Here is a 25,000-nt window from a genome sequence, read left to right on the forward strand (position 1 = left end):
TATTGGTTAAGATTTCCCAGTTTCTTATCAAGGTATAACAGTGACCTGCTTGGGAAACCTCCATGCACAGTCTGTGAGGGGATTACATGAAATGTCTTCCTGGTGGATGTGAGGATGCAGGAATTCCTTCAGTAAATTTATTATCTTTCTGACATATCTCTTGGATTATTTGTTCACTCATCTCACATGGAGATCATCATGGCTAGAATATTTGTGACTTTGAAACAGCAATAAAGACACATAGATGGAGACAATGATTATTACGTTGTAGCAATCCCAGGAAAAACTGCAGCTCCACTGGCTGCTGTATGGTCTTCAGATGGAAAAACATGAGGTGAAAATCCGCCAAGGAGGAGGAGAATGAAGAGACCTTGCAACTAAAGTTCTTGCTATAATTTTCTTCAACTGTCTGAAAGAGAGTGCAGGGGCTGATTAAAGATAATCATCTCCAAACTGTCGTTTGCTGGAGCAGGGCTTGCACTCGGATGCAATGGGTGGCCATCACGTACTGGTGGCTGTCACAGGCATTGTTGCCTTGAATTTTTATGCCAGTTGCACGTTTCAAGAAGCAACGGAAGACCTGCATTGCTCAATCCTCCATTACAAATGTCTCGCGGATGTCATGTTTTTTGGTTGACAGACCTTCATACCCTCCATTCGTGATGAAGAGAATCAAATAGCTTCAGCATTGGGATTCTCTACCATTGCTAGCTTTCCCCATATGCACCCATGTTGCTTTAGGAGCACCCTATCTCCAACTTGCAAAGTTCAACAGACAAAGCTTTCACTCCATCAATGCTCCTATTGTATGTGACCATCAATACCAGATTTTGGATGTCTATGTCAGATATCCTGGAAGCTGCCATGATGCTTTCACGTCAGAGAACATTCATGATCCTGCTTCCTTCCAAGGTATTCAGGCAATGGAGGGATGGCTGCTGGAAGACAAGGGCCAACCCTTCCACACGTCACTGACAACACCTGAGAACAGGTGGAGAACAAAGAAACAGCGTTGCCCATTCTTATACCTGGGACATAGTGCAACAGAACATTGGCCTCCAAAAGATGAGGTTTCAATACCTTGGCCACTCCACTCTAGCCCATTGTGACATGCTGCATGTTTCACAACTGGATCTGACAAAGTGGGATTGTTCTGGCCGCAAAAAAAAAATGGGGATCAACAGCAGTCTGCCAAAGATGAAGATCAGGATGTTAAGCAAGAGAACCATCCTAGAATGTATGCATCATTGAATCCAAAAGGTCAAAGAGAACTTAATTGAAACCTCTATACAATGAGCTAAATTTGGACTTTGTTTAATTTTTGGTAATCTGGCGTCCAGCCCCTGCATCATGCAAAGGACTTAGATATTTCTGCAGTCTTTTGCTTTTCTTCATTTGCTGAATGAACGTCTCTATCTATCTGATTGTATGCTTGATGCCTTCAGGTGATCCCACTTTCAGGACACTACATGCCCTACTGACCATTGTCAGAAAAAGCAGCAGTCAGTGAGACAGTGAACTAATATTCCATAGAAGTAAAGCTGGGTAGATCTTAAACGGTTCATTCCTGTTGTGATATTGAATTGTTGCACATTGAAGTCTGCCATGATAAGACGCAGATTGAGAAGAATCCAGAGGAATTTCCGTTTCACCCTTCAACAGCCCTTCAATGTTTCAGAGTCTCTGCAAAGTACTAACTTGCCCTGAATTGCTTGACTGTCTAATAGTAGCACTGAACCTGCGAGAGGCCACGCTTTGTTAGCTTTTCACAGCAGACCTGTATACCTTGAGGAAGAATGAGCTGTCTGTTTCCATTGACTTGCCAAATTCATTTTTAAACTGCACAAGATTTTATGAGTCTTAAACAACTATATCCTTCTGTTCCCTTGTGCAGCCAATGGGGACACCCAGTGAATCTCTGTGAAGAAGGTACAGCTAGAGAACCTCCGCTCCACCTCCATGGAGGAAAAAAGACTCAATCCTCAGAGTTTGCAGCAACATGGATTTCATCTGCTCTCTCCACCAGCTCAGAGACTTCCAACTTGTGGCTGGGGGTGCGTGGGGATTCCTGATCTAGATTAGATTCAGGAGCACAATTTGGTGGGGATTGCACTGGCAAATCTCCATAGCTGATTTACTGTGTTTTGCATTGGAGGTAGCACAGGATGACTGTTTTCCCGATAATTCTACAGATTACCTTCATGCCAATGGGTAGTTTTTTGGAGCTGATCTGCAGTCTTGCACCTAGGGATATGGAGAAAAGAATTGGTTCAATGATGCAGCCATTTTTAACCTCAACGTCATTGAGAGATTTGAGGTGGTTCTGTTAAGTGACCTTCAGAGCTCCCATGATACCAAGGAATAGGAAGATGTTGGAGCCAAAGTTCTGATTGCCGCAAATTTGAGGAGGATACTCCATAAGCTGTTGTGGCTGATAGATTCAAAGGCGTTTGTGACATCAAAACAGTCCATGTACACTTCTTGCACATGTAAATTTACTGCATAGTGATGATCATGTCTGTGGTGCCACTTTTAATTGGTTGACAGTCCTCTTGACTCTGGAGGGAATTTTCAGCCACTGGGAAGAGGCAGTTGAGGAAGATGCATGCAATGATCTTCTCTCAGAGAGCAGGGAAATTCCTCTGTACTCTTCAGAAGTGGACTTGACCTACTCCTTGAGTCTAGTTTTGAATGCAATGTCCCTGAGACCTCCCCACCCCTATCCTGGATGCTACTGCTAAGTAGTTCCTGGTAACCTGCTTATTGTTGTTTTCTGAACGTCCACCTGTATTTTTACTCAAACAATCAAAGTCCCTATCTTGCCTTTTTATGATTCATCTGAGGGAGTTCTGATGAAGCTTATGCATATGTTTTCTTCAAGCATAGGAAATGCCATCTGGGAATAGTATAACTCAGCTCTAGGAGTTAGACACATGGGTTTTAGTGCATTGGAAATGAGAATAACAGCTGTTGAACACATACCTGTCCCATTGCATGAGTAGCTGCTTCAGAAAGCTATTTAAGGGAATGTTTCATTTAACCTACAATGATTTTAACTGGAAACCTTGTTGTGAAAGAGCCAAGCAATATCTTTCTTTATTGATTTCAAAGTACGATGCAAAATAATCTTAAAATAAACTTGTCAATTCTCATTCTGTTCAATTATTGAGATAAAATTAAACAAGCTTTTTCCATTTTAACTTTTTATAATTGACAGTGGGTTCTGATTAACATTCTAACATCAGCCTGAAACCAGTCTATGCTTCTTGGCCTATGCAGTACTACCAACTAACTGCTCTGAAGTCAATTTGGATAGGGTGAGCATTGTATTATTTCATCTCTGTAATTAGAGGAAATTATATAATCTCTAACCCCCTCCCTGAAATGTAGAGTGCAATGCTCCATCTAGCGGTCTGGCAAAGAACCGAGTAAATTTACTTATTTTCATAATGAGGTACCTTGGGACTTGAACTCGCTGCCATCTGGTTGGACAGTAAACAAAAATATTTAAATTTTCCAGTTCTGGCAAACATTCAATAACTTATACTACACTGAAATGGGTATGGAACATACATAACCTGAGATCAAAACAGCTGCGATTTGAAAAGTGGTGTTCACAAAGTTGTTATAAAGAACTTGTTCCTTTTTTTTTAAATTTCACAATATTTGTCTCGGTTTGACTAATCCTTCATGCTCCGCTAATGAGCAGATTGTGGCTTGAAGTTGGAAATATGTTAATAATATTGATTTTAACTTTATTTTAAATTGTGTGGTTTCTCAGAAACTGCTTTATGTGTTTCTGATCTCTAGGTGCTATTCTTTTATATCCTGTAAAATGGAGAAATAAAATTTCTATAAGAAAGTCGAATAATACAAAATAGAATTACATATCTATACTTCGAGACAATCTTGTGCCATCTGAGTAGCCCCTTGCACCCCACAGATGGTTCTTGCATGCATAATGAATTATCTTAATGATGCCTAGAGTCTCTCAAAGTTCCCTAATTTCCCACATGGTCCATAAATGACCACTGTAATCGTTGAAACTAACACAGAGAACATGGAATGTGTGCATGTCGCACAGGATCCAGAGACTGGAAAAGCCAAACGTGAATGGATTTTTTTTCTCTCAGCATGTGTTTATTAATTATTCTCTGGCACATCAATTTGAATGACTGCAAATTATTGCACATATTTGTTTGGATAATACAAAAGAACATCATCTGCTGAACCAAGTAACTATCATCAACCTAATTCCTTGCTCCCAAATAGTTTAAGAGTTTTTGATTGTATTGCACAGAAGGCAGTGCTAGGTTAAATACACTCTTCCAACCCAATCTTTGATAAATGAGTCCAATTTTTATCGAAGTGTAGCCTGTGTTTGAGTTGAAAAGCTAAAACTTAGAGAGAGACAACTGTAAGCAGTTTACAGAGAAAATTAGATGCAGCTGATGGAGGTTGTTATGTAATTAGCAAGTACCTTTCATCATCTGAAAGCTCCCTCACATAGTTTGTTTCTTCACTGTCTAAATGTCTTCATGGCCATATGCCATTCACCAGATTAAAAAAAGAATGAAGATTTGGTTTTTGCCAGTAGTGCTATTCATCAGACAACAAAGAAGTATGAGTCAGTCACCATTTTGTTCCTCTGCTGTCCTGTTGGAGGTGACTGGCTTCAGATATTTCGGGTATGAATTTGATGACAGCATGGATCCAGTGATAGGAGATCAGCAGTGTGTTTTACACACTGTCCAACTGTTTTTTTTATTGAAGTCACTGTGTACTATCCAGGACAAATTGATCTTCCAAGAAATGTCTCTTCATGATTGAAACATGACATGTTGGAAGTCAAACGAGCTGTGTCCTCTCACTGTATAGCAGGATATGGTAGCATCCCAGCTGCCACATCAAATCAGTATCCTGAATTATTTCTGCTTTCACAGTTACAGTTATCTCACCATGATTGCAAATATTCCATCACTGTATAAATTCTTCACATTGTGAGGCATTTACTAGCATTATTGCAAGAATATGTTAAAGCACTCTGACACCTTTATCATAGACTACAGCAAAAAAAAGACTGTTTTTTGTAATTGTTTATTAATGTATGTAAAACACACTAGTGATTACAAATTTTGGAGATTCATTTCTTTTCTAATACTTTATGGTTGACATCAATCCCAGAGTTTAAGATCAACATGATTGGTGCTGTGTTCCTTATTATATGAAATAATTCATGTTGAGCATGATTTTGTAGAACATATTTTGGCTGAGTGAAATAATTTTATGATTTCACCGACAGTCTAGCCTGAACTTGTGAAAATGTTACCTGTGATCTACAGAGGAGAAAGTAGTTTTGAAAATTCTGAAAATAATTACACAGAAACATTTGATAATTTTGTCAACAATTCTCGATGTAGTTAGCTTAGTACATATCGTTTTTCTCCTAATCTGTCTTTAGAATCCCTACAGTGTGGAAGCAGGCCATTCAGCCCATCAAGTTCTGACCCTCCGAAGACCATCCCACCCAGACCCATCTCCCTACCCTAACCCTGTAACTCTGCATTTCCCATGGCTTATCCACCTACCCTGTACATTCCTGGACACTACGGGCAGTTTAGCATGGCCAATCTACCTAACCTGCACATCTTTGGACTGCGGGAGGAAACCAGAGCACCTGGAGGAAACGCAAATACGGGAAGAACATGCAAACTCCACACAGACAGTCACCCAAGGGTGGAATCGATCCCAGATCAGTGGCATTGAGAGCCAGCAGTGCCAACCACTGAGTACTGTGCTATCCATAAGTTTGCAGATGATACAAAGATAGGTGGAGGGATAGGCAGTATTGAGGAGGTGGGGAGGCTGCAGAAGGACTTAAGCAGGTTAGAAGAATGGGTAAAGAAGAGACAGATGGAATACAATGTGGTAAAGTGTAAGGTCATGCACTCTGGTAGGAAGAATAGAGGCATAGACTATTTTCTAAAGGAGGTGAACATTCAGAAATCTGAAGTGCAAAGGGTCTTGGGAGTTCTAGTCCAGGATTCTCTTAACCTTAACTTGCAAGTTGAGCCTGTAGTTCGGAAGGCAAATGCAATGTTGGCATTTTTTCAAGAGGACTATCATATAAAAGCAGGGATGTATTTCTGAGGCTTTTGTAAGGCTTGGGTTAGACCACATTTAGAATATTGTGAGCAATTTTGGCCCCCATATCTCAAGAAGGATGTCCTGGCTCGGGAGTGGGTCCAGAGGAGGTTCATGAGAATGATCCCAGGAATGAAAGGCTTAACGTATAAGGAGCATTTGAGGTTCCATATTCAATGGAGTTTAGAAGGATGAGGGGAATCTAATTGAAATAACAGAATACTGAAAGGCCTGGATAGAGTGGATGTTGGGAAGATGTTTCCATTAGCAGGAGAGACTAGGACCCAAGGGCACAGCCTTAGAGTAAATGGAAGACCCTGTAGAACAGAGTAGAGGAGAAACTTCTTCAGCCAGAGAGTGTTGAATCTGTGGAATTCATTGCCACAGAAGGCTGTGAAGGCGCGGTCATTGAGTATATTTAAGACAGAGATTGATAGGTTCTTGATTGTTAAGGGGATCAAAGGTTATGGGGAGAAGGCGGTAGAATGAAGTTGAGAAACTTATCACCCATGATTGAATGGCAGACCAGACTTGATGGGCCGAATGGCCTAGTTTCCGCTCCTATGTCTTGTAGTCTTCTGATCGTTTCCATAACCATGTTGGTTGTCTGAATTGTTGGTTTGGAGATTCAGATATTTCAAACCCACTTTCTCAGTTCGTTCTTGATCAAAATTTTGATCGCTTTTAAAAGCTGAAGTCAATTCCAACCTACCAAATTTTGCTGAAATGCTAACTGCTTGAAAGATTTGAAAGTTTAAGCATTTTCAGATCTCTGTATCAAGTATCTATTTCAGTCCTGAGGTGAATGATTTTGGTTTCTGATTTTTAAAAAAGCAACTCTTTCTTAACATTTTTCATACTTTCTTTCACATCACTTCTTGCAATCTTCCCACTGTTGACCATCCCCTCCCCCTTTCCACCACACCGCTCCCCCCCCGACCCTCCCCAACTTTTCATATTTGGACTTTCTCTATCACATGCAGCTTGGTCTCTTGCTGTTTTCTCACTGACTCTGAAGTTCACCTTTAATGTTCTGTGTTGCCTGATAATGACATGAGTTCTGTTATGTAACCATGAAATACAATTGTTTAGCATGTTAATCCTTTACCTTGTAAGAATGTTCACTACACCAAAAGTACGTTGAGTTTACTTTCTGTACAATAGAAGATATTTGTAACAAGATAATGGAAAATTTGTGTGCAAAAATGAAAAATGATAAAGATTGCATCACAATACTGAAACACTGCAGTTTTCATTCCTATCAATAAACTGTAATCTAAGAAATTATGTGCTGAAGATGCGCTCAAGTCTGCCAATACTGAGAAAATAGGTTTTACATTCTGAATTATACATTTTTGATTCACCTTTTCAAAGATATTGACAAACCTATTCATTCCCAGATCTATTTCTTTCCCTTCTCTTTGCCCTAAATCATGCTGGAGTACATTTGCAGGTTTGTCAGCTGTGTTCATGTAAATTGGTATTTTTCATGTGATGAACATTGTGTATGTTAGCGGGCTGTTTATTAGTTTCTCAAAGGCTGACCTCTTGTTATCTGTTTCTCATGGCACATCATATAAATACTGCTTTCGTGTTTTAATTGAGTACAAATCCAGTCACTCTTGCCCCGTTTAATATTTATATGGCATACTGTAAGTATAAAGGTAAACATTAACTGTGCTGTTTGTAACTGCTGATAACCTAAAATTGTGGCCCTCTTTAACTATTGGAGTAAGTAATTATTGTTCTATGTGGGCTTGCAGTGATAATTGATATTTCGGTAATTTAAGCGTGCAACGAGCTCCTGTATAGCTGGTATTGTCTTTATAGTAGGACTATTTATCATTATCACTTGTTCTGCCATTTACACTTGAAGGTCTTTTATGGTGAGTGGAACAATGTTCATCCCAACCCAGCACAACACCAGTTTTCTGTCTTGACCACTGATGCTTTTTGACTTAGTTACTTTGCCCAGAATGTACAAGAATTCTTGGCTGTAGGTGTTGCAACAGTATCATGTACTGCAATTTTAATCTTTTTAAAGCACATATCCATCTAACCTAGTCAATATATTTACAAACCTACATGCTTCATCTTCTTCACAATGCACTTTTGCACACCACTCTTGTTTGAGTTATAGCGCTGTAGCTTAGACCAATATCATCAGAATAAATGACATATATGAAAATAATGTGAAAAATTGGTAAACCATTGGAAAGATCATATATCTAAGATAGCTCTGACATCATCTGATTTCCTCCTTTTGCATTTCTGACCCTGAGGGTCAATGTAGACTGAGATACAACCGCAGCTGTTATTCTCTTAAAAAGTACCCTCATGTCTAGTCTCATGTAGGTGTGAATAGCAAGTGTTTAGTTTTATTTTAATTTTCTAAGCTCAGAGCTAAATACAATTCTTTTGATGCCCAGAAATGTTCTTCAAGGGTTGAATGGATAATTGTTGGAAGCTGGGCAGGTGCCTATTATAAATAAAATTATCTATTTATTGAGATAGATTAGATTATTCAGCTAATTAAATAATCTAGTTTAATTATGTTAATCAAGTCTAATTATTTCAATTCCTCAGCTAGGGATAGTGAGGAGAATCTTCAGTCTTGCAATAGAACCCATCATAGTGAGGCACCACACAAACTCTTTATCCACTGAGTGACAGTGAGACTGCTTGCCTAAGACATTTCAGAATTGTTTTCCTTTCTTTAAAAGGATGTGCCGTGAAATGAAGAAATCCTATGTTATGTGTGACGATGAACAACTAGCTGCTACTGTTCACGCAGCTTTCAGGATGGCAGGAACAAAGTAAACTACGGTTTGACCATTTTAGTCTCAGAAAATAATTTCAGGATATCTTCTAATTGTATGAAACAAAAGCAGGTTAACAGGACTGATGGATTGGTTTTCCCAAGAACCAACAAAAGTGAGTTTAGGCAAATGGCCTACTGTGCTCAGGCAAGTTAACAATAAGTTATATTTGGCCTACTTGCCACGTAGTTCATTAAGTCAATTGACTAACTTTGGAAATGTAATGTGATATAATCCTCACTGGTCCATGTGGATGCCATTTACAGATGTAGAGCTAGAAAAGAGGTTACTGTTGATGGAGCATGAGCAGCTAGGGACCAAATCACAAAGATGAACTACAAAGGTCCAGATTATTATCTGACAATCAGAAAATTAGTATAGGATAAGTAAAGCTATAGAATTCAATGCATGGCTCAAGGATTGATGCAGGAGAAATGGGTTTCGATTCACAGAATGCTGGCAGCAAAAGATGGAGTTGTACCAATTGGATAGCCTTCACCTAAATCATGCTAAGACCAATGTACACCTGGGGGTATGAAGAGAACTCTAAACTAGATCATAGATGTGGGGATGTTGGGATTTGGGGGCTCGTATGAGGGGAGATTTGATAAGTTAATGAAAAGCATACGGTAATACTGCAGGATTGCAATATGGATAATGATAAAACAGAGTGTGACAGGAAGAAACAAAGCTTACGAACATAAGAACGTACATCAGAAATTCAGAGTAGGGAGAAAACAAAAGAACCAAAGACATTTTTTATCGGAATGTATGTTCCATTTGTATTAAGATGGATGAATTGATAACTTGATAAATGTGTATGCTATGATAGTCATTAGAGAGACAGATTTGCAGAGTGACCATGGTTAAGATCAGAATATTCTAAGGGACTGGACATTTCAGAAGGACAGAAACAAAGGAAATGGAGGTTATCTGTTAATAACAGATGATTCAGCACATTAATAGAATTGACCTTGGTTCAGAGGACCAAAGTGTAGAATTTATTTGGATAGAGATAAGAAATAGAAGGAGCAAGAAGTCACTGATGGACACAATGCAGCAGCTACGCAAAATTTGTATAAATAAATCAAGAAATAATCTACGTTGGTCAAATCAAATTGACAAAAGTAGCTGGAAGATGACTTCATATTTGGGATAGTTTCTTAGACAGTCTGTTCAAGAACCAATTGGTGAACAGGCTACTTTAGGTCTGAGGTGTAATGAGACAAGTTTAGTTAATGGCCTCATCGTAAAGGACCCTTTATGTAAGAGCGATCATGCCATGACAAAATGTTACATTCGTGGTCGCAACTTCCAGAACCAAAAGTCAATTTGTCAGCATGCTATCTGCCTGGAACTTCCAACTAGCTGGGTGGTTTAGAGCAATTGCTGCCTGATGGTAATCATTGACCAAAAAATGAACTGTCATCTAAATGCTATGTCTACAGGAACAGGTCAGAGACAACAAATTCTGTGGTGAGTAACTTACGTTCTGGGTCACCAAAGCTTGTCCACAATCCACAAGCACAAGTCAGGACTATGATGGAATACACACTCCTTGCCTGAATAAGTGCAGTTCCAACATCTCTCAAAAGACTTCACACCTTCCAGGACAAAGCAACCTGATTGATTAGCACCCCATCGACAAACATTCCATCCCTCCACCGCTGACATTCAGTAATGCACTGCGGAAACTTGCAAAACTCCTCACACAGCACCGTCCAAACCCACAGCCACTTCCATCTAAAAGATCAATGAGAGCAGATACATGGGAACACCACCACCTGCAAGTTCCTGTCTGAGCCACTCATTGTCTTGACTTGGAAATATATCAGTGTTCACTGAGTTTTGCTGAAACAAAATCCTAAATGGCCTTCCTAATGGCATTTTGGGTGTACCAAAGTCAAATGGACTGCAACAATTCATAAAGGTAGTTCACCACCATCTTCTCAGGGGCATTTAGGACTGAGCAATCATTATTTGCCCAGCTAGCAATGCCCACATCCCATGAATTTTTTTTTAAATGATGTGTGCATTTTCTCTGCTTATTTGATCAAATATTTACCACCAGTAATGTAAAATACTCAACCTTCACCTTGGAGAAAGCTTTCCTTTCACATGTGCTCCCTTCATTCTGAAGATTCTAACTTCTGCTTCACTGTAATCCCACTAACCATTCGGCAGCTCACACAGGTCACTGCGCTTCACGTGCAAATCCACACAGCAAGGAGTGGCCAGCAATCTGACGGTGGAAGATATCACAGCTGAGTTTTCCTCCTTTTGACTTTTTTCAACAGGAACTGGAATGCCCTAGACATTGTGGTGTCTAGCTACTACCCTAGCTTGAAGCTAAGTTGATACTTTTGTTTTTTTGTGAAGCAATTTTAACATGAATCATGACAAAACCTACTTTGAAAACATGGTGATTTGGTCATATACATTTTATGAAAAAATACCTGAGAAACTTTGGATATTGTACAACTTTTATATACAGCTTTTATCTCTGAACAAAATCTTGAAGATTTTAGTTTGCGCAAAGAAAATGTGAAAAATGTAACCATGCATGTGCCTCCTTTAAAATTTCATCTGTACATTCGTACACCTCACTGTCAGATGGTTCTTTTTGACATGAATTCTGTTTCTGTTTTTGCTTCTATTCCAGTCTTATTACAGCACATAAATATTTCAGAGACCCATAGCTCTGCCTTGTACAGAGGCCCCATTTCCTGTTACAGTATCAGGGACTTAATTTCTAATCTGGAGCAAAAAAATGAAGCAAGTGAGCAATCCATACATTAAAAATTAGTGTGATTTTCATTTTCCTTAAAAATTACTTGCAATACGTAGTTCTGTTAGTACTAACTGATGGATGGTTAACATTTTACTGTAGTTATCCATTTTAAGATGACATTATTTCAACCATATTTTCTGACATCTGAGAGTTAAGCGTGAGGATTTTAAGACTCATTTATTTGTGTTTAGATATTTATGGCTTGCGTCTTATTTTTATTTACCACCCCAGGGGTGGGGGCATTTGTCCGCTGAAGCCTGCAGGGGTTTCTGATTTTTTCTTTGTTTTTTTACTTCCCAGTGAGACCTGGAGCATTAGTTTACTGTAGGAACCTATGCCATTGCCTTGTCTTTGTCGAAAAGGTCAAAACTGAATAAAAAGCACAGTATCCACCATCAGAGCACAAAGAAAGTATTGACTTTCCTAATCCAGTTTCGCTGAAGGGTGAGAGAATTAAATTAGTTATCTGGGTGAAGAAATTGAGAGGCTATGAAAAAAGATAAGGAGGCGGTTGTGTTTTCTTTGGGAGCTTTTGGCCCAAGATGCGCAGGTGTGTCACTCGATCCATGACTCTCATCGATCGGGTTGTGCAAATGCATATTTAATTAGTGCAGGGACTTGGAATGCATTATGGCCCTGAAGTTTGCATTGAACGGACTGTCAGGCTTTGTGAATGTTCTCCCCTGGTTCGTTGTTCAAGGCGCTTCTGTACTGTGTCTGAGCAGCTAAAAGTTTCTTTGTTTTTAGCTGCTGATGCATAGCATGCTGCTGAGAGGAATACAAACAAGTAAAGTCTTAAAGTGTTTATTTTTGTCTGGAAATAAGGCTGAGCCAACATGATGAGAGACAGGGGAGGTAATGGTTGTGACAAATAATTGTTAGATCCACATTGAATGAAAATATATTTTAGCCATTCTTTTAGAAAAAAAAAACTTCTTAAAAAATAGTAGGGATACTCTGTCATTTTGTCTATGATCTTCTTCAAGTCTCCAGCATCAGCTGTTTTAAATCTTAAATGTCCCAGGCAATTTGTCCAAGATTTACGACATGTTTCATGTGTGCTTCATTGGTCTCTGCCTGGCTGTGAATTTTCTCTTGATAAACTAAAGGACAGTTGCTTTAAAGACAATTTGTGAAAGGGATTTCCATATTGAATTGTGATCACTAGACACTGTAAATAGCATCAGTGCTGTGTTGTGCAAAAACCATACTGGAGTAATGATCATGAAATATTAGTCTTTGATTTGCACTTACACCATCAATAATGAACCATGTTTCTTAATCGTTATTGTGAATAGTGTTTTCATTGTTTAACCAATTTCTGTAGAGGAATAAATTGGAACGTTTTAATTGTACATACTTGTTTTTATACAAATTGTACGTTCATATAGAATGTTTTGTATGAAGTTTTAAATGGTAAAACGTTTTCTATGTTAAAATGTTGGTATCAATTACTATTCAATTTGATTTTAATATAAGTCAAATGTTTACTTTTATAGAATAGAGCAAGTTATTTTAATAACTGTGACATGTTTTAAAAAGTTCTCCGTCTATGAATAACTGCATTAATTCTATTAATATTTCTTGGTCAACTTGGCAGGCTTTCTAGACAGATCATGAACTGTCACCTTATGTCCTTTTGCGCTGGCTGAACACAACAAAAACCTCCCTGGAGAAAGGCTAACTGACAGTATCACTCCTTAATATCAGGTCCATAATTCCTTCATCCAAAATATTGGCATATTAGTCACCAGGTCACTGAGAAGTGCATTATGTAAAAGATAGTGGAGTAAATACAACTTCTGAAGTTTTAGAATTAGTGTTAGCATCATGTCAAGCAAACCACGCGTAAAGCCACTTTTTCCATCATTAGTCATTACATATCTTTTTTCAAAAACCACAGAACTAATTGGAAGTGGTTTCAAACTCCCTCAAAGGTTAAGCTTCTTTCAGTTACAACTAGGAATGTAGATATGATCAAGACTTGAAATACTAACCACAAATGATTCAGTTTTTACAGGGTGCCAGTTCAGAAGTTGAGCATTACTAAAGAGCAGTCCTCGGATCACATATCAAGGCCTAGATTTGTTGTCAGTATTTTCAGAATAATTAATTAAAGTTTAAACCTAACTTTTTTTAAAAAAAAGAACTGCGGCATGGCAGAGATTTTAAAGAATTACGTGGACACTAAGTTAAACAAGTAATTTGTTAGAAAGAGGAAAGGGCATTTAGGTATAGATTCAGTAATTAGATTCATGAGACTTCTTCCCATTTATGATGGAGATTTTACGCAACTTAATCTTCCTGTTCAATGGTCTGCAGTATTGTTTTTCAGGATATGTTTGTTTAACCTCCAACTGGACAGTTTAATAGTGTCAGCTCAGCTAGTTTGTCATTGTCCACCTTTGACCAGTTCCTATCTTATGAAGGATCCCTGCTAGGAAAGGACTCACTTCCTGGAAAGGCCCTGAATAAGCTTGATTATATTTTGAGCCGGAAATGTTTGACTATTTAAGTAGACCTTTTCCTGGTTTTTAGATGTGTGTGATCACACATGGGAAATAATGGCACTATTCTGTCACATTGCTGAAGATTTTAACATTTTCTGATCATAATACTTTTATTGATATTGCACTTTTCAAGTCCAAACGTCTCAAGCTATTTTTCATTGTGGATTGCTTTCTTTTTGAAGTGCAATGACTTGTATATAAAAACCTGCCTAAGGGAGTTTCTGAAACCTCACTATGCTGACAATAAACTAGATATTTAACAGTGTGGTATTGTAATAATTCCTTATGGTATATCATTTTTACAAAGTTGCTGGTGAGGGTGTGGTTTCACAAAGGGAAGGGGGACAGAGGAGGGAATTTGATCTCAGAGCAGGAAGGGAGGGTGTTTGATTTATGGCTGGGAGGTGGGAAAGGCAATTGGATTGACGGCCAATTCCTGAGGGGAAGCCCTCAAGGAGAAGGATATGAGGAGGTACCCACTCACAGTGGGGCCCCAGGCAAGTTTTTGGATCCTGAATCACCTTGGTTGCCTGATGAGAAACCCAGGTGACCAGAGTTCAAGTTGGAAAGCAGAATGACAATGAGTCTTCATGATAATATTTAAGGTTCCGACTCAACTCTTTGGAATCAGTTGCTCCTCTTGCCACCTTAAAGCTGGAAATGGTTAGCTTGGAGGTAAGTTTCGATTACAATTTTTCAGATTTTACATTTCAAAGAATCATAATACTTTGCAGATCCTCCGAAACTAGAAAAGGGAAATAAGCTAAAGTTCTCATTGGTGATACTATTTAATGAATTTCCTTGACATTATACACGGGTAGCTGTCCAGTACATAAAATACTTTACAGTACTCCAAAAATTTTCACCGGTAAATTTCCTGAAGACATTCATTAGCAGGTAGAAGAAGGCTGCAAGTGTATATGGCATTGTACCATAATGCAAGCCAAAATTTCAGTTGATAGTTTTGATGCAGCATTGGCACAGACCAAGAACAAATAAAAGGCAACTTTTGGATCCCTCTATATGGACTCAAATAAGGAAGTTGGATTCTCCAGAGATTTGAGGTTGTTGATAACTGTTAAACAATGGTAAGATCGTTGAGAAATTAGCATTTTCCACTTGCTTGTCATTAAAGATGTTGATGTGTTCGTTTGTCTATATTCTGATGTCATGACCTTTTGAACTTTACCAGTAAACTTCAAAGGTAATTTGATAACTTAAGTTTCAAGATATTCTTTTAATTCAAATCTGTGTCTGGAACTAATTTTGGGCTGTCTTTCAACTGGTAGTAGTCATGGGTTAGTTTGGTGTGGGTGTTGGTTAATGTTGAGGGATAATCCTCGCACGCTTGACTTGCTGTGTGCTGCATTTTGAACATGTACATTTGGAAGCTGGAATGAGACCAAGTTATGGACATGGAGATACCTCATTTATTTTTGAAATTATTAAATTGCTGAATTTCATAACTCCGAGTGATACTTCACTCCCATCATTCACTTGGTCCGTATGAAATGAATGCATGATTCTAAACTGCAAAAGCGTGCGTTACTGAGAATAACCAATCTGCACTGAACTTTTTGAAAACATATATTTCCTTCCTTTAAACTGTACATGTGCAAACGCTTTCAGTGTGTTATCTAAATGCCTTCCTAAGTAATTAGGTTGCTGTAATTCAGCACGGTTCTGATACTTGCGTGTTCTGATAGTGGCACATGATTTGGACAGTAGAGAAATAGTTGTGGAGTTCTGTTTGTGTCCAGCCAGCTTCCCAATGTAACTCAATGTAGACTGACAGAATTTTCTAATAACTCTAGCATGCCTTTGAGAGGACAGAACTTTTGAACACTTCTTATGAAGGCAGAGACCCCCACAAATTCCTACATTTTCAACTCAATCAGGACTCGACTGTGATTGAGTCTGGCATACCAAGTGAGATGAAGATCAAGACATTTTCAAAAAATTTGTTTATGTGATTTATGCATTACTGCCAGCATTTATTACTCACCATAATGGTGAGCCACCTTCTTGAACAGCTGTAGTCAATGGGGTGTAGGGACCAAACAGTGTTATAAAAAGGCATTTCCAGGATTTTGACTCCTCAGCAGTCTGAATGGACATGAGTGAATTTCAGTCCAGCCCTCATCCTCAAAAAAATGCATCGATTTTTAAAAGGTTCATTATAAACCACCTTACACATTAGGTTGATAGATGTCTGCGATTCGGGTCAAATGGGTTGGAGCAGGTGAAGTCCTCAGCATCCACCCAAACTTTGTGTTTTCGGTTAACAATACAAATGTAGATTTTTTTTTTAATTTCACCTTGAAGATGGTGGTGAGTTACCTTCTTGAACCCCTGCAGGCAGTGTGCTGACCCACAATGTTATTACAGTATAGTGGCACTAACTTCTTTCTGTACCTACACACTGAGTCCACAAATTCTGGCAATGGAAAATGATGTCTGGTGAAAATTTCACCACATTTACCAGAATGCCATCTTGCAGATCCCACAGGCCCTTAATTTTCAGAATTATTGATGCTGAAGAACACCTGGTTACAAACTGAACCACTCTTACCTGGTTATGATAGAGGAAAACTATGCTTGCTGCCTGTGCTTCAGGCAGTCATTTTGTCAAGCTGTGTGATTTGCTACAGGCTGACTTCCGTAAAACCTTGAGTTTGCAAAGCTCTGTGCAGTTGTCAAAGATAGCAGAGCACTAAGCTTTATGTCAAAGTAACTTTCAGGCTACCACAGGGAACATTGTCTTTGAAAAGGGGAGGCTGTGATATGGTAGTAATCTCTCTGTACTGATAATCCAGAGATCAGGTTTAGCTTCTGGGGACATGGGTTCAAATTTCACCTTCTGCCTTGCTGGGATTTGAATTTCCTTAATAAATTGGGACTTAAAAGCCGGCCTAATGGTGACCATGAAACTGAGGTCAATTGTTGTGAAAACCTATCTGATGCACTTAGGAAAGGAAACCTGCCATCCTTACCTGGTCTGGTCTATATGTGACTCTAGACACAAACAATGTGGTTGACTCTTGGATGCCCTCACAAGCCACACACTTGTATCTATCCATTATAAAAACTGATAAAAGAATGAAAATGAATGGATAACCTGGTAGCAACCAAAGCTCCCGAATTGACAACAGCACACACAGCCCTGGTACCCCTACAGGGACCTCCTCAGTAATATCTGAAAGCTTGTGTCAGAAATGAGAGCCAACCCAGCAGCCTGACATTTTCTGTAAATTTGATTTTGTGAATATGCGTCCCAAACAAAACCATCACCATCCCTTAGTGATGGCGGCAAGTGATATACAATTGGGAGTGAGTTGTCTTGTGTAGAAAAGCAGGACAAATTCAACTGGCCAGTTACCATTCTATCAGTCTACTCTCAATCAATCACAAAGTGATGAAAGGTTTCATCAACAGCGCTATCAAGCAGCACCTAATCATTAATAACCTGCCTACCGATACTCAGTCACCCTGATTTAGAACTGTATTGCTGTCTGTTCGTTTTCACTAGATCAGAATCCTGGATCTCCATCCTAGCAGTGCTGACCGTGTACCTAGACCTCACGGATTGCAGTGGCTCAAGAAAACCGTTCCATTTCCCCTTCTTCCATGGCAGTTAGGGATAGGCAGTAAATGCTGGCTTAACTAGTAATGCTCATATCCCATGAATGAATTTAAAAAGTAAGCTGAAGCTTCGTCTTAAATGAGAAATGGTCGAATGGCTGGGATAGTCCACTATGAACCTTAGATTTTGGCAGTAGCAAAGTTCAAGTAAATTAATTTGAATTAAGGAAGTAGATGTACTGCCTCTCTCCAGAGAGACAATGATGTCCATGTGCAATCCTTGCAATCCATATATGCAGGGCATAGTTCCTGAGGTGTTACTGATTGGTATTATACCAAATTTAATAGTTTGCAACAAATCTCTGACATCTTGTGAAAATATTGTGTAAAACGTCTACTAGTGCATTGGTTGAAGTCATTCTGAAAGCCATCAGATGTCTTTGGACATTCTTTCTGATATCTTGATGCTTTCATATTCACTTGGGATGTCACAGCCTTCAGGCATTCTGCTGATGCCTGGTCTCTTTCTCGCTGTCCACCATCATGTACGGAAATCACCTGAAATTGTTGCTGAATCATAGATCATTTGGTGTCTGGGTCTCCAAGTCTTTAGCTAAGGGTGTCAGTTACTCCACTATCGATGGTGCAATACAAATTTATTTATTAGGTCCATCGTTTCTTCTTCCCGTAGATTGAGAGATATCAGTCACGATGGCAATATTACAGGGCTATGAATGTAATGAAGACTTCCTCATTTTAGTTGGTATATGCCACAGCGATGAGAGGCAAGGTCACCATTTCCCTTGAAGGCTGCCATCAGTCTTTGTGAGATGAGAGAAAGTGCTTGAATAAGGAAGATGATTGAGTCTCTTAAGCATGTGTAAATTTCTGTATTATCTAGATGCTGTGAGAGAATAAAGTATGACTGCAGGATGATTTTTTTCTGCTGTGATATTAGTGCAATTTGTATGGGATAGGATGCAGTGCTGATGCATGTTGCAGTATTTTAGATGTTAGCTAATAGCACAGTGCTGACATTTACAAAGTTTCCCAAAGATCAATAATTGAACACCATTGCGAGTGCTTGTCCTCACCCGAGCACAATGAAATAGTGACGTCCTTGAAAATGGGTCAAGAATTAATTGAGTTAGGAAAATAATTACCAAGTAACATCCTTAAGGAAACATTGGAGAGATACAACAATATCTTCCACCATCCAGAGAAGAATGATCTCCCTTTATGCAGACTTGGCACAAAGTTTTTTTTATGTTAATATTCACCAAAATGTTTTAAAATTGGTCTTCAACTCAGGCCATCCCAGGGGAAACCTGGCTGAGATTGAGAACTCACTATCTAAAGTAAATTGTAGACCCTGCAGCAGACCAGTGCCCCAGTGTAGTGACAGCCTGGGCAATACGTTACAATCAATCACATTTATCAACAAGAGCAACATTTCTAAAATGTTAGTGCAATTTTGAAATGATAATTCATCTTTATTTTATGTCATTTTGTATTTACCAAATTGGACTTCCTGTCTCCCCAAAATTATACCAAATAACTTTTTATAACAATAAGATGTCATCGATTATGGAACACGTGGCCTCAAATAGCAACCAAACTTGAGTCAATTTTTCAGGGGGAATAATATATGTATTTGAGGAAGTATAATACTAAAATTATGGAGCAAGTGTAAAGAGTAGAATATGTAGCTTGGTTGTGGAACTTTGGGTGACAAAGGGCCTGCTTCTATGATGAAGTTTCTATGATCTATTCTAATAGGTTGGCTTATATTTTCTGTCTTTCAGATTCAGGTCAGTCTGAAAGCCCTAGCCAGGAAAGTGAGGATATCAAGGACCAGCCAGAAAATGGTATGTATTAATCTGACATGAAAGATGCACCATAGCAGTATTCACTGAAGAAGCTGGGCAGAGGAACAGCTGTCCTTTTAAAACTAGATTGTCTTTTTGTAATAGTGTTGTAGCAAATTGCTCTTAAACCATTAGGGAATTGATTGTAAGAATTGAATGCCATTAGTCATTCTAAAGAAAGAACTTAAATATAGTAAAGTTTCTTTTGAAGTCTTTGACATTAGGAATGTTAGCTAACAATGAACATTGCAGTTTTATATCTAGTGACTTTCAGTGAAAGCCCTCAGTGACCTTAGCTTTGAATATGGTGTCAAAGCCAACCAAAGTTTTCAAAAAAACAAAAAAAAATCTGATGTGCTGAAGGTCTGATTCTTTAGTACATACCAATTCCTTACTTCTGTGCGATGTCTTATCACTTTGAGATATAAAGATCTTTTAAGCTGTAGAATAGGAAAACATGGCATTTTAATTTTTGTTAGCTGTTGAGTGCCTGACATGAGTGAAAAACATACTTTGTGCAAACACATATTTAACACTCTGCAGTGAAGTTAATAGAAGAAATAATAGGTATTCTTAAACTGAAAGGAATCATTTTTAGTGTGTGCAGCAATTCTTTTTAACAGCATTTACCTCTTTCCAAGCTGAAAGTTTCCAGTGAGGCTTCTAATTCCCATTTGCTGCCAAGCTGAACATTAAAACCTTCATTGGGGAATGTTTGCAATATAATTAACATATTTATGCAGATAATCTGTTGAATATTATCTGATACTAAAGTTATAATGTAGAAATTTGAAATTTTTGTGAAGAAATCCATTGTCATCAGGTTAAAGTCTCTACGAAAGTGAGCATGGTATTTCTCTAGTGATCTAGTAATCTGATATAGCATTAAACCTGCCTGTTTAAAAAAAACTCCATGACGAATCTATTCCAAGATCACTGAGCTTGTTCAGTCATTCTCCGAGGCAAATTTCAGTTCTGTAAAAGAACTATTGCTAGTAATTCAGTTTGGAATTTTTTTTTCAGGTGAAGGAATTGTTTTTAGTAATTAATTTTACCAGACCTCTGGTGATGAAGGTAATGATAGTTAAGGATTTATTTTCAAGAGTCTTGAACTTTTCCTTATCTTCATATAGTTCATCTCATTTGCATTTAAGCTTCTGTTCAGATGTTTTCTACAGTTGTCTTTGTGCCTTGTTGTGGATTGTAAATCAGAGAAATATACTCACCATTTTGATTTGATGAGAAAACATCATTAAATTTGAAAATGTTATGTTTACGTTTCATCATTGCAATCAGTGTGAAGACTTTGTTGAGTGGGCTGCAGTTTAATTGAATCGGCAGTTTTACCTTATATTAATACAATAATTCAGACAGGCCACTGAACAGTGCAGTTAAAATAACTGTTGCTAGTACGGAAATGTATGCCCTTGGCAGCTATATTTAAACATTAAAATTCTTGGTGTTCAGTCTGAAAGGTTACCCACAGGAAATGGGTGGGTGGAGGGATGTTTAATTCTCTGAGGCACACAGTGTAACTGTTGTGCAAATTGCTATTAGCCCCTTGAGTGATGAATTATAAGCTCACTTCAGTAGAGCACTTGCACCTACAATCACAAACGAATTTTCCAGCTGTATTAAAATTCATTATTGGTGTGACTTTGCTGCATATGCTTGAGATTCACGTCAGCTGAGAAAAATGATCATTGCAAGAGTTTGTGCAAGCATCGCTGTCCTGAACTCTGTTAATAGAGGATATTTTTGTTGTGTTTAATGTACTGGATTTGTGTTTTAAGTTAATAAATGGACCTAGCTATGATTTTTTTGTTGATTTTAAATAATTAACTAAACAAGCTTTTAACAGCATCAGGGTTTGCAGCATTAGAAACTGTGAGCAAATCCATTTAGTTGTAACTGTACGCCAATGTTGGAAGGCACAGAAACAGATCCTGGAGATTATGTAACATATATTTTACTAGTAGCCATTGTTATAATTAGTCCAACTAATATTTCAGATTGAAACTTCAGGAGAGTAAAGTGGTTAAGGAATATGGTGAGTAGATCAGTAGATGACATTGAAGAGTAAAACAAATGCTGATTTGATTTATTATTGTCACATGTACTGAGATAGAGTGAAAAGTACTATTTTGCGTGCTATCCAGACAAATCATACCTTACATAATGACATCAGAGAAATAAAACAGATTACAGAATATAGTGTTACAGCTACGGAGAAAGTGCAGAGAATGATCAATTCTCATAAATGAGAGGTCTGCTCGTAAGTCTGACAATAACAGGGAAGAAGCTATTCTTGAACCTGTTGGTATATGTTTTCAAACTTTGTATCTTCTGTCCAGTCGAAGAGGGTGGAAGAGAGTATAATGGGGGTTGGAGGAGTCTTTGATTATGTTGGCTGCTTTCCCCAGGCAGTGGGAAGTATAGAGTCTATGGAAGGAAGGCTCATTTTCATGATGGACTGGATTGCATTCACAACTCTCTCTGATTTCTTGCGGTCTTAGGCAGAGCAGTTGCTATACCAAGCTCTGATGCATTTGGATAGGATGCTTACTATGGTACATCTATAAAAATTGGCAAGAGTCTTGTGGACATGTTAACATCCTTAGCCTTCTGAGGAAGTAGAGGCTTTGGTGTGCTTTCTTAACCATAGTGCCGACATGGGTGGACCAGACAGATTGTTGGTGATCTTTTCTCCTGAAAACTTGAAGCTCTCGACCATCTGCAGCTCAACACCGTTGAAACAGACAGGGCTGCATCCTTCATTCTGCTTCTTGAAGTCGATGACAAGCTTTTCTGTTTTGTTGACATTGAGGGAGAGATTGTTGTCTTCACACCATGCCACTAAGTGCTCGATCTCTTTCCTGTACTCTGTCTCACTACTGTTTGCGATCCGACCCGCTATGGTGCTATCATCATCAAATTAGTAAATGGAGTTAGAGCAGAATTTGACCACACAGTCTTGATTGCAAAAAGAGTATAGGAAGGGGCTGAGTACACAGCTGTGCGAGGCACCTTTGTTTAGGATTATTGTGGAGGAGGTGTTGTTGCTTATCCTTATTGATTGTGCTCTGTGGATCAGGAAGTCAAGAATCCAGTTACAGAGTGGGGAGAAGAATCCTAGGTTTTGGAGTTTAGAGGTGAGTTTTATTGGAATTATGGTGTTTGAGTCTGATGTAGGTATCCTTGCTGTCCAAATATTCCAAGGATGACTGAAGGGCCAGAGAGATGGCGTCTGCTATGGGCCTGTTGCAATGTTAGGCAAAATATAGTGGATCAAGGCAATCTGGGAGGCTGGAGTTGAATTGTACCATTACTAACCTCTCAAGTTACTTCATTACAATGGATGTCAGAGCCACCAGGCAGTAGTCATTCAGGCTCATTGCCTGATTTTTCTTTGACACTGGGTTCGTAGTGATAGTGGACTTCTCGAAGCAGATGGAGACCTCACATTAGAATAAGGAGAGGTTAATGATGCCTGCAAATACTCCCACCAGCTGATCCATGCAGGATCTGAGTGCACAGTCGAAGACTCCATTCGGGCCAGTCGCTTTCTGGAATCACAAAGACCTTTTGACGTTTACAGCTTTTTTATGGTATTGAAATACAAACTTTCCAAACTGCTCTTTTTTCAGGGTATACATATGTCTTTTTTTAAGAAGTGAGAGCATACAGAAATTCTGCGATTACATGTCACTGGATTTGGTACTTTTAACCTGTTTAAACAAGGAGCCAATGTCAGAATATCATAATTAACAACACCACAACAACGGTATGCCCGTCTGGCCAAGCAAGTAGTTTGACATTATAGCAAATGCCTTTAATTCATATGTTTCCCTCCATTGTCTTCTTTCTCCCCACTTCCTAGTTCCTCAATTACCGCACCTGTTAATTACACAGTGGAGTGAAGTGAATTCGGCTGTGGAGTTTTGGAACTGGCCATCAGTGTTTACTTCACATGAGATACATATTTGAGGACGGTTTACAGAAATTGGAAGTCAGACTGAGGATAAATATTAGTGGAATTGATAACAATGTGAATGAGAACAACATAAAAGAAAAATGGAGACAACAAGCGTTCAAGACAAACAGGCAGAGAGACTAGAAGATTTGGAAAGTGTGAAACAAGTACAGAGGCAATTGTAAGAAGAGAGAGGTTTTAAAAAACATTTGTCTGTGACAGTAGGCAAAATATCAAAAGTCTAAAACTGGAAAACAAAAATGACAGATTACATTTTTGCAACTTAATCTTGGTTGCATCAACACATGCGGAATATGAATTTTGCTAAATATGCAAAGGATTTTGTTCAATGTAACGTGCAAGATTTCCTCAAAATGTTGATACATGTGTATATTGAGAGGTGGGAGTTTTACTTTCTATCCAGCATTCATGATTAAATTCTATCCAGGAGAGTGAGTCTAACAATACATAAAGATTGCATACATATTGCACTGGCTTGTTAAAAGACATAATTTCTATATAACTTATGAGATACATGAAAGAAATACAAATGAATTTTGTGTTTTCAAATTTTATTACAAATACTGAATTTTATTCTTGATATATTTTGTAATAAAGTAGAGTTTGCAATTATAAGCCCCTTTTCATGGAATTGTTCAAAAATAGTCTATCTGCAGAGATTGCCTAATGCACCCTGAGTCACCTTTTCCTGATTCCATTTCTCTGTTAGAAAAGGACTAAGTAATAAAGTCAGGTAAGTAGATGGTTTGCAGTGAGGTTACAAGGCAGTGATTTAATCGAGCCTTCTAATTACGTCATAACACAAGGGAGTGTATTATTTAAGTATGTCAGCTCAACCCAGAGATTGCAGCTAAATTCCTTACACTCACTGCCTGATTCTTACTCTTGTACATAACAGGATATCTGCTCTTTTGACTTTGTAGAGTGCATAGGTGTATTTCAATTGAAGGCTTCATTCATTTACATATACCTCAACTAGCTAATACTAACCAGTCTAAGAGTTCTGATTAGGCTTTACCCATCAATGAGATAGAAACATGAAGAAAAGTTGATGACAAATCTATTGGCGTACAGAATTCAAGTAGAACAAACCGTCTAATAAGACAAAGAAGTCTAAATATCAGTGAATTACCTTGATTTCAAAAGGCAGTTTTCATACAATCAGAGCTGTATGTTACCACCACCCACTCCCCCCATTTTATAATATTCCACTTTAATTAGACAGAAGTAATCATTTTATCTCTGAGTGTTATATGCTATCAATGAACAAACAACTTGTATCCTAAGTTATG

At 38.4% G+C, this 25,000-nt stretch overlaps 1 protein-coding gene across 16 annotated transcripts in view; it reads left to right on the forward strand.

Moving 5' to 3' along the window:
• Positions 1 to 25,000, forward strand: part of nfia (nuclear factor I/A) — a 508,381-nt gene that overhangs the window by 225,296 nt on the left and 258,085 nt on the right. For all 16 annotated transcript variants that reach the window (XM_020525466.2, XM_020525335.2, XM_020525596.2 and 13 more), the window contains exon 3: positions 19,652 to 19,714. In XM_020525466.2, the coding sequence (XP_020381055.1) occupies positions 19,652 to 19,714 (63 nt within the window). The remainder of the gene's footprint in view (positions 1 to 19,651; positions 19,715 to 25,000) is intronic.

Source organism: Rhincodon typus, chromosome 10, assembly GCF_021869965.1.
Source record: "Rhincodon typus isolate 14 chromosome 10, sRhiTyp1.1, whole genome shotgun sequence".
Lineage (NCBI taxonomy): Eukaryota > Metazoa > Chordata > Chondrichthyes > Orectolobiformes > Rhincodontidae > Rhincodon > Rhincodon typus.